This window comes from Lolium rigidum, chromosome 3, assembly GCF_022539505.1.
Source record: "Lolium rigidum isolate FL_2022 chromosome 3, APGP_CSIRO_Lrig_0.1, whole genome shotgun sequence".
NCBI lineage: Eukaryota > Viridiplantae > Streptophyta > Magnoliopsida > Poales > Poaceae > Lolium > Lolium rigidum.
In genome coordinates, this window is record NC_061510.1 from 382682204 (window position 1) to 382702300 (window position 20097).

Consider the following 20097-nt stretch of genomic DNA (forward strand, 5'->3'; position numbering starts at 1 on the left):
CGCCTCCGGAGTGATGAGTGAGTAGTTCACCCCTGGACCATGGGTCCATAGCAGTAGCTAGATGGTCGTCTTCTCCTTGTTGTGCTTCATTGTTGGATCTTGTGAGCTGCCTAACATGATCAAGATCATCTATCCGTAATACTATATGTTGTGTTTGTCGGGATCCGATGGATAGAGAGTACTATGATTATGGTGATTATCAATCTATTGTTTATGTGTTGTTTATGATCTTGCATGCTCTCCGTTATTAGTAGAGGCTCTGGCCAAGTTTTTGCTCTTAACTCCAAGAGGGGGTATTTATGCTCGATAGTGGGTTCATGCCTTCATTGAATCTGGGATCGTGACGGTAGGTTCTAAGGTTGTGATGTGCTGTTGCCACTAGGGATAAAACATTGATGCTATGTCTAAGGATGTAGTTGTTGATTACATTACGCACCATACTTAATGCAATTGTCTGTTGCTTTGCAACTTAATACTGGAGGGGGTTCGGACGATAACCTGAAGGTGGACTTTTTAGGCATAGATGCAGTTGGATGGCGGTCTATGTTCTTTGTCGTAATGCCCGGATTAAATCTCACTATATTTACCATGTCATGTATATGCATTGTTATGCCTTTCTCTATTTGTCAATTGCCCGATTGTAATTTGTTCACCCAACATGCTTTATCTTATGGGAGAGACACCTCTAGTGAACTGTGGACCCCGGTCCTATTCTTTACATAGCATACAATCTACTGCAATTGTGTTTTACTATTTTCTTTGCAAACATCTTCCACTCGATACGTTTAATCCTTTGTTACAGCAAGCCGGTGAGATTGACAACCTCACCTGTTTCGTTGGGACAAAGTACTTGGGTTGTGTTGTGCGGGTTCCGCGTTGGCGCCGGAATCCCCGGTGTTGCGCCGCATCACATTTCGCGACCATCAACCTTCAACGTGCTTCTTGGCTCCTCCTGGTTCGATTAAACCTTGGTTTCTTTCACGAGGGAAAACTTGCTACTGTGCGCATCATACCTTCCTCTTGGGGTTCCCAACGAACGTGTGAGTTACACGCCATCAAGCTCTTTTTCTGGCGCCGTTGCCGGGGAAATCAAGACACGCTGCAAGGGGAGTCTCCACTTCTCAATCTCTTTACTTTGTTTTTGTCTTGCTTTATTTTATTTACTACTTTGTTTGCTGCACTAAATCAAAATACAAAAAAATTAGTTGCTAGTTTTACTTTATTTACTGTCTTGCTCTCTATATCGAAAACACAAAAAAATTAGTTACTTGCATTTAATTTATTTTGTTATCATGTCTAGCTCTGTACTTGTTTTTATTTTCACTAGTTAGGCTAAATGGAAAACAACAAAAAAATTAGAGATCTCTATGAACTTTATCTTGAATTAGGACATGATGTGTTTGAAGAGAAAATTAAAAAACCCATGGAACTTTGTTTGCAAAATAGTTGTAGCAAGGTTATTAGCATGAACTCTTTGAACACCATTATTGCTAAAGCTATGGAAGAATTCAAGCTTGGGGAAGCTGGTTGTGATATTTTTAGTCCCCCAAGCATGGAGGAGAAAATTTACTTTGATGATACTTTACCTCCTATATATGATGCTTGCAATGATGAATATGATATTTTCAGTCCACCTACTATTGAGGAGAAAATTAATTATGATTACAATATGGCTCCTATGTATGATGACTATGGTGATGAGAATAATAATGATAGCTATTTTATTGAATTTGCTCCCACTACAACTAATAAAATTGATTATGCTTATGTGGAGAGTAATAATTTTATGCATGTAGCTCATGACAAGAATGTTGTATGTGATAGTTATATTGTTGAGTTTGTTCATGATGCTACTGAAAGTTATTATGAGAGAGGGAAACATGGTTATATGCATCTTAATAATATTAAGTTTCCCCTCTTTATGTTGAGAATCTTGAAATTGCGCTTATGTTGCTTTTCTATGCTTGCCACTTTGTTCTTCATGAATCTATTTGTGTACAAGATTCCTTTTCATAGGAAGTGGGTTAGGCTTAAATGTGTTTTGAATTTGCTTCTTGATGCTCTCTTTTGCATCAACTCTTATTACTGAGCCCATCTTAATGGCTATAAAGAAAAGCACTTCTTGGGAGATAACCCATGTGTTTATTTTACTACAGCAATTTTTGTTTTGTTGAGTCTTGGAAGTTGTTTACTACTGTAGCAACCTCTCCTTATCATGTTTTTGTGCCAAGTAAAGTTTCTATGTCAAAGTTGATGTTATATTTGGGATTGCTGCGCAGAAACAGCATTGCTGTCTGTCACGAATCTGGGCACAATTCTCTGTAGAAAATTCGAAAAATTCTGCCAATTTACGAGCGTAATCCTCAGATATGTACGCAACTTTCATTAGTTTTGAGTTTTTCCATTTGAGCAAGTCTGGTGCCATTTCTAAATTCGTCTTTACGGACTGTTCTGTTTTTGACAGATTCTGCCTTTTATTTCGCATTGCCTCTTTTGCTATGTTGGATTTATTTCTTTGATCCACTAATGTCCAGTAGCATTATGCAATGTCCAGAAGTGAAAATAATGATTGTGTCACCTCTGAATGAGTGAATTATTAATCGTGCACTAACCCTCTAATGAGTTTGCTTGAAGTTTAGTGTGGAGGAAGTTTTCAAGGGTCAAGAGAGGAGTATGATATACTATGATCAAGAGGAGTGAAAGCTCTAAGCTTGGGGATGCCCCCGTGGTTCACCCCTGCATATTTTAAGAAGACTCAAGCGTCTAAGCTTGGGGATGCCCAAGGCATCCCCTTCTTCATCGACAACATCATCGGGTTCCTCCCCCGAAACTATATTTTTATTCAATCACATCTTGTGTTCTTTACTTGGAGCGTCGGTTTGTTTTCGTTTTTGTTTTTATTTGAATAAGATGGATCCTAGCATTCACTTTGTGGGAGAGAGACACGCTCCGTTGTTGCATATGGACACATGTGTCCTTAGGCTTTACTCATAATATTCAAGGCGAAGTTTCTTCTTCGTTAAATTGTTATATGGTTGGAATTGGAAAATGCTACATGTAGTAATTCTAAAATGTCTTGGATAATGTGATACTTGGCAATTGTTGTGCTCATGTTTAAGCTCTTGCATCATATGCTTTGCACCCATTAATGAAGAAATACATAGAGCTTGCTAAAATTTGATTTGCATATTTGGTTTCTCTAAGGTCTAGATAATATCTAGTATTGAGTTTTGAACAACAAGGAAGACAGTATAGAGTCTTATAATGTTTACAATATGTCTTTTATGTGAGTCTTGCTGCACTTGTTCATCCTTGAGTTTGCTTCAAATAACCTTGCTAGCCTAAACCTTGTATCGAGAGGGAATACTTCTCATGCATCCAAAATCCTTGAGCCAACTACTATGCCATTTGTGTCCACCATACCTACCTACTACATGGTATTTCTCCGCCATTCCAAAGTAAATTGCTTGAGTGCTACCTTTAAAATTCCATCATTCACCTTTGCAATATATAGCTCATGGGACAAAATAGCCTTAAAAACTATCGTAGTATTGAATATGTACTTATGCACTTTATATTTTATTAAGTTGCTCGTTGTGCGATAACCATGCTTCGGGGAACGCCATCAACTATTGTTGAATATCATGTGAGTTGCTATGCATGTCCGTCTTGTCCGAAGGTCTATCATTTTAGTGGTTGGAGCATGCAAAATTGTTAGAGAAGAACATTGGGCCGCTAACTAAAGCCATGAATCATGGTGGAAGTTTCAGTTTTGGACATATATCCTCAATCTCATATGAGAATAATAACTTTGCTACATGCTTATGCATTTAAGAGGAGTCCATTATCCGTTGTCCATGTTGTCCCGGTATGGATGTCTAAGTTGAGAATAATCAAAAGCGAGAAATCCGAAATGCGAGCATTCTCCTTAGACCTTTGTACGAGCGGCATGGAGGTACCCCTTTGTGACACTTGGTTGAAACATGGCATGCAAAGACCCGGTAGTCCAAGTTAAGTAGGACGAGGTGCGGGCACTATTAGTATACTATGCATGAGGCTTGCAACTTGTAAGATATAATTCTCATAACTCATATGCTTTATTACTACCGTTGACAAAATTGTTTCATGTTTTCAAAATAAAAGCTCTAGCACAAATACAGCAATTGATGCTTTCCTCTTTGAAGGACCTTTCTTTTACTTTTATTGTTGAGTCAGTTTACCTATCTCCTTCCATCTTAAGAAGCAAACACTTGTGTGAACTGTGCATTGATTCCTACATACTTGCATATTGCACTTGTTATATTACTTTATGTTGACAATATCCATGAGATATACATGTTACAAGTTGAAAGCAACCGCTGAAACTTAATCTTCCTATGTGTTGCTTCAATACCTTTACTTTGATTTATTGCTTTATGAGTTAACTCTTATGCAAGACTTATTGATGCTTGTCTTGAAGTACTATTCATGAAAAGTCTTTGCTTTATGATTCAGTTGTTTACTCATGTCATTACCTTTGTTTTGATCGCTGCATTCATTACATATGTTTACAAATAGTATGATCAAGATTATGATGGCATGTCACTTCGAAATTATCTTTGTTATCGTTTTACCTGCTCGGGACGAGCAGAACTAAGCTTGGGGATGCCGATACGTCTCCAACGTATCGATAATTTCTTATGTTCCATGCTACTTTATTGATGATACCTACATGTTTTATGCACATTATATGTCATATTTATGCATTTTCCGGAACTAACCTATTAACAAGATGCCGAAGAGCCGATTCTTGTTTTACGCTGTTTTTGGTTTCGAAATCCTAGTAAAGAAATATTCTCGGAATTGGACGAAACTTTCGCCCGGGGTCCTATTTTTGCACGAAGCTTCCGGAAGACCGAAGACCTAACGAAGTGGGGCCACGAGGCGGCCGGAGGGTAGGGCGGCGCGGCCCGGGCCTTGGCCGCGCCGACCTAGCCTCCGGGCCCCTCGTGTGGCCCCCGCGTTGACCCTCCGCCTACTTAAAGCTTCCGTCGCGAAACCCCCGAGCACGAGAGCCACGATACGGAAAACCTTACGGAGACGCCGCCGCCGCGAATCCCATCTCGGGGGATTCGGAGATCGCCTCCGGCACCCTGTCGGAGAGGGGATTCATCTCCGGAGGACTCTACACCGCCATGGTCGCCTCCGGAGTGATGAGTGAGTAGTTCACCCCTGGACCATGGGTCCATAGCGGTAGCTAGATGGTCGTCTTCTCCTTGTTGTGCTTCATTGTTGGATCTTGTGAGCTGCCTAACATGATCAAGATCATCTATCCGTAATACTATATGTTGTGTTTGTCGGGATCCGATGGATAGAGAGTACTATGATTATGGTGATTATCAATCTATTGTTTATGTGTTGTTTATGATCTTGCATGCTCTCCGTTATTAGTAGAGGCTCTGGCCAAGTTTTTGCTCTTAACTCCAAGAGGGGGTATTTATGCTCGATAGTGGGTTCATGCCTTCATTGAATCCGGGATCGTGACGAGTAGGTTCTAAGGTTGTGATGTGTTGTTGCCACTAGGGATAAAACATTGATGCTATGTCTAAGGATGTAGTTGTTGATTACATTACGCACCATACTTAATGCAATTGTCCGTTGCTTTGCAACTTAATACTCGGAGGGGTTCGGACGATAACTCGAAGGTGGACTTTTTAGGCATAGATGCGGTTGGATGGCGGTCTATGTTCTTTGTCGTAATGCCCGGATTAAATCTCACTATATTTACCATGTCATGTATATGCATTGTTATGCCTTTCTCTATTTGTCAATTGCCCGACTGTAATTTGTTCACCCAACATGCTTTATCTTATGGGAGAGACACCTCTAGTGAACTGTGGACCCCGGTCCTATTCTTTACATAGCATACAATCTACCGCAATTGTGTTTTACTATTTTCTTTGCAAACATCTTCCACTCGATACGTTTAATCCTTTGTTACAGACAAGCCGGTGAGATTGACAACCTCACCTGTTTCGTTGGGACAAAGTACTTGGGTTGTGTTGTGCGGGTTCCGCGTTGGCGCCGGAATCCCGGTGTTGCGCCGCATCACATTTCGCGACCATCAACCTTCAACGTGCTTCTTGGCTCCTCCTGGTTCGATTAAACCTTGGTTTCTTTCTGAGGGAAAACTTGCTACTGTGCGCATCATACCTTCCTCTTGGGGTTCCCAACGAACGTGTGAGTTACACGCCATCAGTCACAATCTAGTGTCATAAGAAAATATAGTTTCTCGTCGGCCTAGAACTAACAATTCTCAGCCATCCAACTTTTTGTGTAATTTGAAACTTTCATCTAGAACTCGCAAAAATATTTTCATATGAAACATCGAAACCACGCATATGTTACCTACCCATGTGACGTGGGCATAACCCTTCGGATACTCGACATTACCATACCCGGTGCAAACTATGAAGCTGGACCAACACGAGGACTCGACGAGCTGGACCCGCAAGGAATATCAACTTGGACAGCAAGGAAAGAAGACTCCAATACGAATCCTACCAGGACTCTTGTAAACCCTAGTTTGGCTGATATATAAAGACGAGCGAGGGCACCCTTAGGGACACACACAATCGAAACATAATTTTAGAGGCAACACGCCTAGACACCGCAACCCGCGGATTAGAACTAGACTAGATCCAACAACTCCGCCTATGGCGGCCCCCGTACTCATATATTCATATAGTGGATTGCTAGCAGGACGTAGCGACCCTCCACCGTGGGGGCGTGAACCTGGGTACGTCGTGTACCGCCTCGCTCCCGGAACTTCCGTCGTCGCCTTTCTCTAAAACCCAAACCCCTCATGGTGGGCATTGCCGAGGAGCCTGATACGTCTCCAACGTATCGATAATTTCTTATGTTCCATGCTACTTTATTGATGATACCTACATGTTTTATGCACATTATATGTCATATTTATGCATTTTCTGGAACTAACCTATTAACAAGATGCCGAAGAGCCAGCTTGATGTTTTCTCGCTGTTTTTGGTTTCGAAATCCTAGTAAGGAAATATTCTCGGAATTGGACGAAACTTTCGCCCAGGGTCCTATTTTTGCACGAAGCTTCCAGAAGACCGAAGAGATAACGAAGTGGGGCCACGATGCAGCCAGGGGACAGGGCGGCGCGGCCCAGGCCCTGGCCGCGCCACCCTACCCCCTGGGCACCTCGTGTGGCCCCCCGCGTTGCCCTTCCGCCTACTTAAAGCCTCCGTCGCGAAACCCCGCATCGAGAGCCACGATACGGAAAACCTTACGGAGACGCCGCCGCCGCGAATCCCATCTCGGGGGATTCGGAGATCGCCTCCGGCACCTCGCCGGAGAGGGGATTCATCTCCCGGAGGACTCTTCATCGCCATGATCGCCTCCGGAGTGATGAGTGAGTAGTTCACCCTGGACCATGGGTCCATAGCAGTAGCTAGATGGTCGTCTTCTCCTTGTTGTGCTTCATTGTTGGATCTTGTGAGCTGCCTAACATGATCAAGATCATCTATATGTAATTCTATATGTTGTGTTTGTCGGGATCCGATAGATAGAGAGTACTATGATTATGGTGATTATCAATCTATTGTTCATGTGTTGTTTATGATCTTGCATGCTCTCCGTTATTAGTAGAGGCTCTGGCCAAGTTTTTACTCTTAACTCCAAGAGGGAGTAATTATGCTCGATAGTGGGTTCATGCCTTCATTGATACCTGGGACAGTGACAGAAAGTTCTAAGGTTGTGATGTGCTGTTGCCACTAGGGATAAAACATTGATGCTATGTCTAAGGATGTAGTTATTGATTACATTACGCACAATACTTAATGCAATTGTCTCGTTGCTTTGCAACTTAATACTGGAGGGGTTCGGACGATAACTCTGAAGGTGGACTTTTAGGCATAGATGCAGTTGGATGGCGGTCTATGTACTTTGTCGTAATGCCCAATTAAATCTCACTATATTTATCATGTCATGTATATGCATTATTATGCCTTTCTCTATTTGTCAATTGCCCGACTGTAATTTGTTCACCCAACATGCTTTTATCTTATGGGAGAGACACCTCTAGTGAACTGTGGACCCCGGTCCTATTCTTTCCATAGCATACAATCTACTTGTTTTACTGCTTTCTTTGCAAACATCTTCCACTCGATACGTTTAATCCTTTGTTACAGACAAGCCGGTGAGATTGACAACCTCACTGTTTCGTTGGGGCAAAGTACTTTGGTTGTGTTGTGCGGGTTCCTAGTTGGCGCCGGAATCCCTGGTGTTGCGCCGCATCACATTTCGCGACCATCAACCTTCAACGTGCTTCTTGGCTCCTACTTGGTTCGATTAAACCTTGGTTTCATACCGAGGGAAACTTGTTTCTATACGCATCATACCTTCCACTTGGAGTTCCCAACGGACGTGTGCATCTACGCGTATCAAGCTAAATTTCCGGCGCCGTTGCGGGGAGATCAAGACACGCTGCAAGGGGAGTCTCCACTTCTCAATCTCTTTACTTTGTTTTTGTCTTGCTTTATTTTATTTACTACTTTGTTTGCTGCACCTAAATCAAAATACAAAAAAATTAGTTGCTAGTTTTACTTTATTTATTGTCTTGCTCTCTATATTGAAAACACAAAAAAATTTATTAGTTACTTGTCTTTACTTTATTCGCCTAGTTTACTTTTTGCTTATTGCATCATGTTTCCTTTTAATTTCACCACAAAAGATATACCGGTAGGACGTGGGTCCATAGTTGGGAATAGAAGAATTCTTCAATCATGTCAGTATTACTGAAGATTTTGAAGATAGACACTTGGTAGAACTTGCACCCACCTATGAAATTGCTGCTGCTGCTTTAGTTCGCATGTTGGAAACTAAATTTGTTAATCTCAATCCTATAATCCAACACATGTTTCTTACACTTGGTGATATGGAAGAAGGGGAAAAGAAAGATTTTGTTTTAGAAACTCTTCTTAGAGAATTTGGTGGTCTAGCAAGAGAGGCTAGAAAGGTTTTTGCTAAATTTAATATGCTAGGTTCTCATACCAATTTTATTGGTCTCCTTGAAAAAATGGACATGGATAGAATAAGGTACACTAATAACATTAATGATGGTGGGGAAATCAAAGCACCAATACCATGTAAACTCCTAGCTACGAATGATGCACTAGAAAATAACTATGCTTGGCTTGTCCCTGAAAATTTGTTTGATGAGAGTAGCAAGCCTAAGACTAATGAAAAGGGAGACGCTAAAACTTACATATCAAACATACTATGCTTGGTTGAGAAAACTCCCAACACCCCTGGTAATAATGTTGATGCTTCATCTCTCGATGTTACTTGATTTGCACTTTCTGCGCCTAGCTGAAAGGCGTTAAAGAAAAGCGCTTATGGGAGACAACCCATGTTTTTACCTACAGCAATTTTTGTTTTATTGAGTCTTGGAAGTTGTTTACTACTGTAGCAACCTCTCCTTATCATGTTTTTGTGCCAAGTAAAGTTTCTATGTCAAAGTTGATGTTATATTTGGGATCGCTGCGCAGAAACAGCATTGCTGTCTGTCACGAATCTGGGCATAATTCCCTGTAGAAAATTCGAAAAAATCTGCCAATTTACGAGCGTGATCCTCAGATATATACGCAACTTTCATTAGTTTTGAGTTTTTCCATTTGAGCAAGTCTGGTGCCATTTATAAATTCGTCTTTACGGACTGTTCTGTTTTTGACAGATTCTGCCTTTTATTTCGCATTGCCTCTTTTGCTATGTTGGATTTATTTCTTTGATCCATTAATGTCCAGTAGCATTATGCAATGTCCAGAAGTGAAAAGAATGATTGTGTCACCTCTGAATGTGTGAATTATTAATGATGCACTAACCCTCTAATGAGTTTGCTTGAAGTTTGGTGTGAAGGAAGTTTTCAAGGGTCAAGAGAGGAGAATGATATACTAAGATCAAGAGGAGTGAAAGCTCTAAGCTTGGGGATGCCCCCGTGGTTCATCCCTGCATATTTTAAGAAGACTCAAGCGTCTAAGCTTGGGGATGCCCAAGGCATCCCCTTCTTCATCGACAACATCATCGAGTTCCTCCCCTGAAACTATATTTTTATTCGATCACATCCGGTGTTCTTTACTTGGAGCGTCGGTTTGTTTTCGTTTTTGTTTTTGTTTGAATAAGATGGATCCTAGCATTCACTTTGTGGGAGAGAGACACGCTCCGCTGTTGCATATGGACACATGTGTCCTTAGGCTTTACTCATAATGTTCAAGGCGAAGTTTCTTCTTCGTTAATTTGTTATATGGTTGGAATTGGAAAATGCTACATGTAGTAATTCTAAAAATGTCTTGGATAATGTGATACTTGGCAATTGTTGTGCTCATGTTTAAGCTCTTGCATCATATGCTTTGCACCCATTAATGAAGAAATACATAGAGCTTGCTAAAATTTGATTTGCATATTTGGTTTCTCTAAGGTCTAGATAATATCTAGTATTGAGTTTTGAACAACAAGGAAGACAGTGTAGAGTCTTATAATGTTTACAATATGTCTTTTATGTGAGTCTTGCTGCACTTGTTCATCCTTGAGTTTGCTTCAAATAACCTTGCTAGCCTAAACCTTGTATCGAGAGGGAATACTTCTCATGCATCCAAAATCCTTGAGCCAACCACTATGCCATTTGTGTCCACCATACCTACCTACTACATGGTATTTACCCGCCATTCCAAAGTAAATTGCTTGAGTGCTACCTTTAAAATTCCATCATTCACCTTTGCAATATATAGCTCATGGGACAAAATAGCCTTAAAAACTATCGTAGTATTGAATATGTACTTATGCACTTTATATTTTATTAAGTTGCTTGTTGTGCGATAACCATGTTTACGGGGAACGCCATCAACTATTGTTGAATATCATGTGAGTTGCTATGCATGTCCGTCTTGTCCGAAGGTCTATCATTTTAGTGGTTGGAGCATGCAAAATTGTTAGAGAAGAACATTGGGCCGCTAACTAAAGCCATGAATCATGGTGGAAGTTTCAGTTTTGGACATATATCCTCAATCTCATATGAGAATAATAACTTTGCTACATGCTTATGCATTAAAGAGGAGTCCATTATCCGTTGTCCATGTTGTCCCGGTATGGATGTCTAAGTTGAGAATAATCAAAAGCGAGAAATCCGAAATGCGAGCATTCTCCTTGGACCTTTGTACAGAGCGGCATGGAGGTACCCCTTTGTGACACTTGGTTGAAACATGGCATGCGAAGATCCGGTAGTCCAAGCTAAGTAGGACGAGGTGCGGACACTATTAGTATACTATGCATGAGGCTTGCAACTTGTAAGATATAATTTACATAACTCATATGCTTTATTACTACCGTTGACAAAATTGTTTCATGTTTTCAAAATAAAAGCTCTAGCACAAATACAGCAATCGATGCTTTCCTCTTGAAGGACCATTCTTTTACTTTTATTGTTGAGTCAGTTTACCTATCTCCCTCCACCTTAAGAAGCAAACACTTGTGTGAACTGTGCATTGATTCCTACATACTTGCATATTGCACTTGTTATATTACTTTATGTTGACAATATCCATGAGATATACATGTTATAAGTTGAAAGCAACCGCTGAAACTTAATCTTCCTATGTGTTGCTTCAACACCTTTACTTTGATTTATTGCTTTATGAGTTAACTCTTATGCAAGACTTATTGATGCTTGTCTTGAAGTACTATTCATGAAAAGTCTTTGCTATATGATTCACTTGTTTACTCATGTCATTACCTTTGTTTTGATCGCTGCATTCATTACATATGTTTACAAATAGTATGATCAAGATTATGATGGCATGTCACTTCAGAAATTATCTTTGTTATCGTTTTACCTGCTCGGGACGAGCGAGAACTAAGCTTGGGGATGCTGATACGTCTCCAACGTATCGATAATTTCTTATGTTCCATGCTACTTTATTGATGATACCTACATGTTTTATGCACATTATATGTCATATTTATGCATTTTCCGGAACTAACCTATTAACAAGATGCCGAAGAGCCGATTGATGTTTTCTCGCTGTTTTTGGTTTCGAAATCCTAGTAAGGAAATATTCTCGGAATTGGACGAAACTTTCGCCCGGGGTCCTATTTTTGCACGAAGCTTCCGGAAGACCGAAGAGATAACGAAGTGGGGCCACGATGCAGCCGGGGGACAGGGCGGCGCGGCCCGAGCCCCGGCCGCGCCACCCTACCCCTCGGGCACCTCGTGTGGCCCCCGCGTTGCCCTTCCGCCTACTTAAAGCCTCCGTCGCGAAACCCCCGGTACCGAGAGCCACGATACGGAAAACCTTACGGAGACGCCGCCGCCGCGGATCCCATCTCGGGGGATTCCGGAGATCGCCTCCGGCACCTCGCCGGAGAGGGGATTCATCTCCCGGAGGACTCTTCATCGCCATGATCGCCTCCGGAGTGATGAGTGAGTAGTTCACCCCTGGACCATGGGTCCATAGCAGTAGCTAGATGGTCGTCTTCTCCTTGTTGTGCTTCATTGTTGGATCTTGTGAGCTGCCTAACATGATCAAGATCATCTATATGTAATTCTATATGTTGTGTTTGTCGGGATCCGATAGATAGAGAGTACTATGATTATGGTGATTATCAATCTATTGTTCATGTGTTGTTTATGATCTTGCATGCTCTCCGTTATTAGTAGAGGCTGCGGCCAAGTTTTTACTCTTAACTCCAAGAGGGAGTAATTATGCTCGATAGTGGGTTCATGCCTTCATTGATACCTGGGACGAGTGACGGAAAGTTCTAAGGTTGTGATGTGCTTGTTGCCACTAGGGATAAAACATTGATGCTATGTCTAAGGATGTAGTTATTGATTACATTACGCACAATACTTAATGCAATTGTCTGTTGCTTTGCAACTTAATGCGGAGGGGGTTCGGACGATAACTCTGAAGGTGGACTTTTTAGGCATAGATGCAGTTGGATGGCGGTCTATGTACTTTGTCGTAATGCCCAATTAAATCTCACTATATTTATCATGTCATGTATATGCATTATTATGCCTTTCTCTATTTGTCAATTGCCCGACTGTAATTTGTTCACCCAACATGCTTTTATCTTATGGGAGAGACACCTCTAGTGAACTGTGGACCCCGGTCCTATTCTTTCCATAGCATACAATCTACTTGTTTTACTGCTTTCTTTGCAAACATCTTCCACTCGATACGTTTAATCCTTTGTTACAGCAAGCCGGTGAGATTGACAACCTCACTGTTTCGTTGGGGCAAAGTACTTTGGTTGTGTTGTGCAGGTTCCTAGTTGGCGCCGGAATCCCTGGTGTTGCGCCGCATCACATTTCGCGACCATCAACCTTCAACGTGCTTCTTGGCTCCTACTGGTTCGATTAAACCTTGGTTTCATACTGAGGGAAACTTGTTTCTATACGCATCATACCTTCCACTTGGGGTTCCCAACGGACGTGTGCATCTACGCGTATCAGAGCCCCCTCGACAATTGGCGCCGTCTGTGGGAAGCGCGTCGACTGGATTTCGTCATCCGGGCGGGACACATCAAGATTTTCAATTGTCCGCACGTACAAATCAGGCATCATCACCAGATCTGATAATTTTTCGTTAGCCGAAAGATCCAAGACGAGATCCGTTCGGGACCATCCAAGGCGCGGCTACGATCGGCTGTACACTGCGCTATTCCAATCTCCTCAGTGCGAATCGTATTGGCTGGCCGGATCGATCACTACTAGAGGAAATAAAGCAAAGGCTGTCCATGACATGACCGACAGAAGAAGGAGCACACTAGATAAATCAGCTCATGTGGAACTCAGTAGCCAGCCACGGCAAGATTGAGCTGTGGAAAAAGCATTCGATGGAGGGTCTAATCAAATCCAACCATTACAAAGTTCAAGAAAGAAAAAAAGGAAAGACGAGGCTGGCGCTAGGAAGGCTGCATACGGAGAAATTTATAGGAGTCCACCCGAAAGGTCAGCAGTATCCGAAAGGTCAGCAGTATACTCATCGGACCACTTCAATCATGGGCAATTTCTTCGCCGTTATGTTCGGAAGAGCTCAATTCAGTACGGAGAACAATGATCAAGGATACATACGACACGTTCGCCCGGCAAATGTCGGGGGACACCCGAAGTATCATGACTCCTCAGGACGGAATTCCCTCGGATGATGTACGGACAACTTCGCCCACCCGTCCGTATCGTCGACTTCTTTCGACCCAACGCGGCTCAACCTCGCCATCCGACAAAAATAATCAGGTGCTATATTTCCAACTTCTCATTATTTGCAAAATACATTCGGCCAAATATTTTTTTTTGGCTCGTACTATTATTTGCGCGCAGTTTTTGCGTCGTAACTAACTGCAGATTGAAGCAAAACTTCGATTATTCTGTTCGGTCGACTGCGCCCACAGTCGCGCACTTGCCGTACTCGGGGGCTTGCGTGTCGTAGACCCGACATTACGGACTAAATATATTCGGGTGCTCACCTGTCGCGGGTCCGCTACATCGACTGCATCTTTTCATCGGCCACGTTAGCCAGCCGCCAGCATGAATTATAATGGATGGCAGGATTATTTCGGCTGCGCCCGCCGGCATGAATTATCTTGGATGGCGGGGATTATTTCGGCTTCGCCCGCCGCACGGACTATCTTTGGCCTGCAACTATTTCGACTGCGCCTGCAGAACTAAGTGTTCCTCTTCCTTTCTCCACACCCGATGATTGGGGAAGCGCCGTTACATCGCTACCTTCAGTACTTTTGATTACTCGGTGGATTTATCTTCTTCATCATTACTCGATGGACTTATCTTCTTCGGCTCTGGATATATCTCCTCCCGATGCACTCTCGGGTTGGTGGATTTATCATCTGGAATATTCAATGGATATCATCTTATTTAATATCGACCCGATGCGATCCCATCGGGAGCGCTGGAATTACTCGGGGGCTCCTGGAATATCTTTGAGCTATTGCGGTTACTCCCATCGGGAGCGCCGGTGTATTGGAGTTCAAGAAGATATGAAGACTATTACTCCCATCGGGAGCGCCGGTGTGCTGGAATTATTACTCCCATCGGGAGCGCCGGTGTATTGGAGTTCAAGAAGATATGAAGACTATTACTCCCATCGGGAGCGCCGGTGTGCTGGAATTATTACTCCCATCGGGAGCGCCGGTGTGCTGGAATTATTACTCCCATCAGGAGCGCTGGTGTATTGGAGTTCAAGAAGATATGAAGACTATTACTCCCATCGGGAGCGCCGGTGTGCTGGAATTATTACTCCCATCGGGAGCGCTGGTGTATTGGAGTTCAAGAGGAAATGAAGACTTCTTATACCTGAAGTTATCATCTAAAAGCCTCTGAAAATACGAGTGCTGCAATGGATGGTAATCAACGGGGACCTTGCTCTTTTCCTTTGCCATAGATGCCTCAAAGAGTGCCGCAAATAGCAAGGATCATGAAGCAACGAAGACCTTGCTCTTTTCCCTTGCTATAGATGCCTCAAAGAGTGCCGCAAATAGCAAGGATCATGAAGCAACGGGGACCTTGCTCTTTTCCTTTGCTATAGATGCCTCAAAGAGTGCCGCAGATAGCAAGGATCATGAAATATACATAAAACAACCCACGTTCAATATTTTACTTATGGAAATATCAAAGAACAACGGGCTCATCGACAGAACATACATCGGTTGAAAGCAAAGTTGCACATACAACGGGTTTAGCAAGACCTGCAACACGAGCTGATCACTCAAACAATTTGCTGACCAACGAATACACATACGCTTAAACGGGCAATTAAGATTTGCTCCTTCAAAATTTGCCAACGGCATTAACACGGTAAAAGTGCATATATATGTACCTACCGAAAAACTTACAAACAATGGCATCAACGATGCTCAAGGTGCATTGACGATTGCCCATTGAAATATACAACAATGTGTCAACGACACCTGAAGAAAACCGTAAACATCGGGTTGCTCGACTTGAGTCTACTCACGGTTGCAAGCATCAGTGCCCAGACTCGGGGGATACTTCCATCGGGAGCGCTGGGCACGCACCCGATAAAATCATCGGCTCCCGTCAGGGCCATCATCTCAATCATCGGCTCCCCTCAGGGCCATCATCCGAATCTTCGGCTCCCCTCAGGGCCATCGTCTCAATCATCGGCTCCCCTTAGGGCCATCGTCTCAATCATCGGCTCCCCTCAGGGCCATCATCCGAATCATCGGCTCCCCTCAGGGCCATCATCCGAATCATCGGCTCCCCTCAGGGCCATCGTCTCAATCATCGGCTCCCCTCAGGGCCATCATCTGAATCATCAACTCCCCTATCTATGGCATCATCAGAGTCATCGGCATCAAGTTCTCGGAACTTAAAAAAAGTTTACGGTGTTTGACTTAGCATTTTTTACACCCTGTACATAACTATTTCATATTTATCTACAGGCTCGGGGGCTACTCCCATCGGGAGCGCTTGTCGCGCACCCATAAAAAATATGGCAACCTCGCCAACAAAGAAGAATAAAGTTGAAAACATCGGCATCAACAATCAAGATTTTCGAGTAGTACAACTTGAGTCTATGTGTGGCTGCAAGCACTCGCCCATAGACTCGGGGGCTACTCCCATCGGGAGTGCTTCGCGCACCCGACAGAAAGCTATTTCGACTCTATATCAAGCACAAGATTCAACAGATGATCAAGACATTCGGCGAAGGCAACTTTAGTCCCTGCCCGAAGCTTCACTTCGGCCAGACACTCGGGAGCTACTGACGTGGGCATAACCCTTCGGATACTCGACATTACCATACCCGGTGCAAACTATGAAGCTGGACCAACACGAGGACTCGACGAGTTGGACCCGCAAGGAATATCAACTTGGACAGCAAGGAAAGAAGACTCCAATACGAATCCTACCAGGACTCTTGTAAACCCTAGTTTGGCTGATATATAAAGCCAGACAGGGGCACCCCTTAGGGACACACACAATCAGAAACATAATTTTAGAGGCAACACGCCTAGACACCGCAACCCGCGGATTAGAACTAGACTAGATCCAACAACTCCGCCTATGGCGGCCCCCTGTATACATATATTCATATAGTGGATTGCTAGCAGGACGTAGCGACCCTCCACCGCGGGGGCGTGAACCTGGATACGTCGTGTACCGCCTCGCTCCCGGAACCTCCGTCGTCGCCTTTCTCTAAAACCCAAGCCCCTCATGGTGGGCATTGCCGAGGAACCGCCTCGTCACCATGGGAGCAAAGTAAACTTGCCGACCTTAAATTACAGAGCAGTCTCGATCTATCGATCTCGTGTGCAGTTTTTAAATGTCCGTGTCAGTTCGTCGCTATTGGCGGGTGTGTATGCACCTGCACGCTTTGGAAACTTCCGACTTGGACCAAATTAGCAGGACGAAGATAGATCTAACGCTCTAATCACTTGATTCTGAACACCGCACGAGACGAGCGTGATTCGCCGCAGCCGCGGGCGGCGAAGACCCCAGCACCGAAGTCAAGCGCGCTGAATAGTAGCCGGACACTGACGTGGCAGCGGCTAGCTCCGTCGCCGAGCTGCAATCTATATCACGGCGCGCCGGCTGCAGTGCAGGCACCACGGTCATCTATTTGCTATAGTGGGGGTGGCTGCCATGGAGTATCCCCGCTTATTCCTCGTCGCGGGCCTCCTCCTCGCTGGCTTCGGCGTCGCCGTTCTCGGCGCCGGCGACGATGAGCAGTTCGTTTACTCCGGCTTCACCGGCTCGAACGCCTCGTTGTCGCTGGACGGCAATGCGGCAGTGACGTCCACCGGGCTCCTCGAGCTGACCAACGGCACGGCCCAGCAATTGAGCCACGCGGTCCACCGGACGCCGCTGCGCCTGTGGAGGTCGCCGGGCGGCGGCGTGCGCTCCTTCTCGGCGTCCTTCGTGTTCGGCATCATCCCCCCTTACTCCGACCTGAGCGGCCACGGCATCGTCTTCTTCGTCGGGAAGGACAACTTCTCGGGCGCGCTGCCGAGCCAGTACCTTGGCTTCCTCAACAGCTCGAACAACGGCAACGACACCAATCACATCTTCGGCGTGGAACTCGACACCATCGAGAGCAAAGAGTTCAAGGACCCCAACGATAACCATGTCGGCATCGACGTCAACAGCCTCGAGTCCATCGACGTCCACCCCGCCGGCTACTACGACGACAAGACAGGCGCGTTCCGGGACCTGCTCCTGATCAGCGGCAAGGCGATGCAGGTGTGGGTGGACTACGAGAGCGAGTCCACGCAGATCAACGTGTTCCTGGCTCCCCTGAAGAATGGCGCCAAGCCTTCGACGCCCCTGGTGTCAGCCAAGCACAACCTCTCGGAAGTGCTCGTGGAGCCAGCGTACGCCGGCTTCTCTTCGGCGACGGGGACGGTGAAGTCGCGTCACTATCTGCTCGGATGGAGCTTCGCCATGGACGGCCCTGCTCCTCCCATCATAGGCAGTCTGCCGAAGCTGCCGCCGTTTGGCGCCAAGGCGCGTTCCAAGGTACTAGAGATCGTCCTGCCGATAGCCAGCGCGGCGTTCGTCCTCGGCGTGGTCGCGGTTGTTATCCTGCTCGTCCGGCGGCGCTACATGTATGCCGAGGTGCGGGAGGATTGGGAGTCGGACTTCGGGCCGCACAGGTTCACGTACAAGGACCTATTCCGTGCCACGGATGGTTTCAAGAGCAAGACGCTGCTGGGCTTCGGCGGATTCGGGCGGGTGCACAAGGGGGTGCTCCCCAAGTCCAAGCTTGAGGTGGCGGTGAAGAAGGTGTCGCACGAGTCGAGGCAGGGCATCAAGGAGTTCATCGCCGAGGTGGTCACCATCGGCCGCCTCCGGCACCGTAACCTCGTGCAGCTGCTCGGCTACTGCCGCCGAAAGGGCGAGCTCCTCCTCGTCTACGACTACATGTCCAACGGCAGCCTCGACAAGTACCTCTACGCCGGCAAGGACAAGCCGGCCACGCTGGACTGGGCGCAGAGGTTCCGGATCATCAAGGGCGTCGCGTCGGGCCTGCTGTACATCCACGAGGACTTCGAGCAGGTGATCATACACCGGGACATTAAGGCAAGCAATGTGCTCCTCGACGCCGACATGAACGGGAGGCTCGGCGACTTCGGCCTCGCCAGACTGTACGACCACGGCGAAGACCCGCAGACGACGCACGTGGTCGGCACCATGGGGTACCTCGCGCCGGAGCTGGCGCGGACGGGGAAGGCGTCGCCGCTCACAGACGTGTTCGCCTTTGGCGCGTTCATCCTCGAGGTGGCCTGCGGCCGGAGGCCCGTCGAGCAGACCATGGATGACGGCCGCCTGATGCTGGTCGACTGGGTGCTCGAGCACTGGCAGAAGGAGTCGCTCCTCGAGGTGGTCGACGCGAAGCTCGGCGGCGAACATGACGCCGACGAGGTGGTCATGGCACTCAAGCTGGGGCTGATGTGCTCGCACCCGTTGCCTGGCGCGAGGCCTAGCATGCGGCAAGTCATGCAGTATCTCGAAGGCGACATGCCGTTGCCCGAGCTGACGCCCACGCAGATGAGCTTCAGTATGCTGGCCCTGATGCAGAGTGAAGGGTTTGACTCGTTCGTCGTGTCGGCGTCGGGTCCATCGTCGGCCACGATGATCACCATGGGCACAATCAGTGGACTCTCCGGAGGGAGATGACATGCATTAATATCTGAACTTGAGTTGTTGATCAGATATCACGAGTATAATATTGAGAGAAGCAAGGTACCCTGAATATTTGATTAGTACTTTGCTTAGAGATACAGTGCATTGAAAGATGGGCAACTAACCCATTGTTCATTCTTACAAACTAAATCTTGTTGAGCAACATCCAAAAAAACAGACAAACCATTGTGGTACATCCACTTCCGGCCCATCTACAAATTTATGAAAAAAATATTGCACCCTATAAATCTAGAAAATAGATAAAATAGAATATCTCATGATTACAAGGATAGCCTAGGCAAATTCACGAAGGTCACAGAAGGCACGAAATTCCGACAATTCACCCAGGGCCAAGAGTTAAAATTCTCCAACCGTTA

The 20097-nt window shown here is 45.3% G+C and overlaps 1 protein-coding gene across 1 annotated transcript; it reads left to right on the plus strand.

The window, feature by feature from the left end:
• Positions 1-17659: 17659 nt before the first annotated feature.
• Positions 17660-19818, plus strand: LOC124700694 (L-type lectin-domain containing receptor kinase SIT2-like). The gene has a single exon (XM_047232781.1). It carries the CDS (start codon positions 17681-17683, stop codon positions 19712-19714), a length of 2034 nt encoding a protein of 677 aa, XP_047088737.1. The 5' UTR covers positions 17660-17680; the 3' UTR covers positions 19715-19818.
• The last annotated feature ends 279 nt before the right edge of the window (positions 19819-20097 follow it).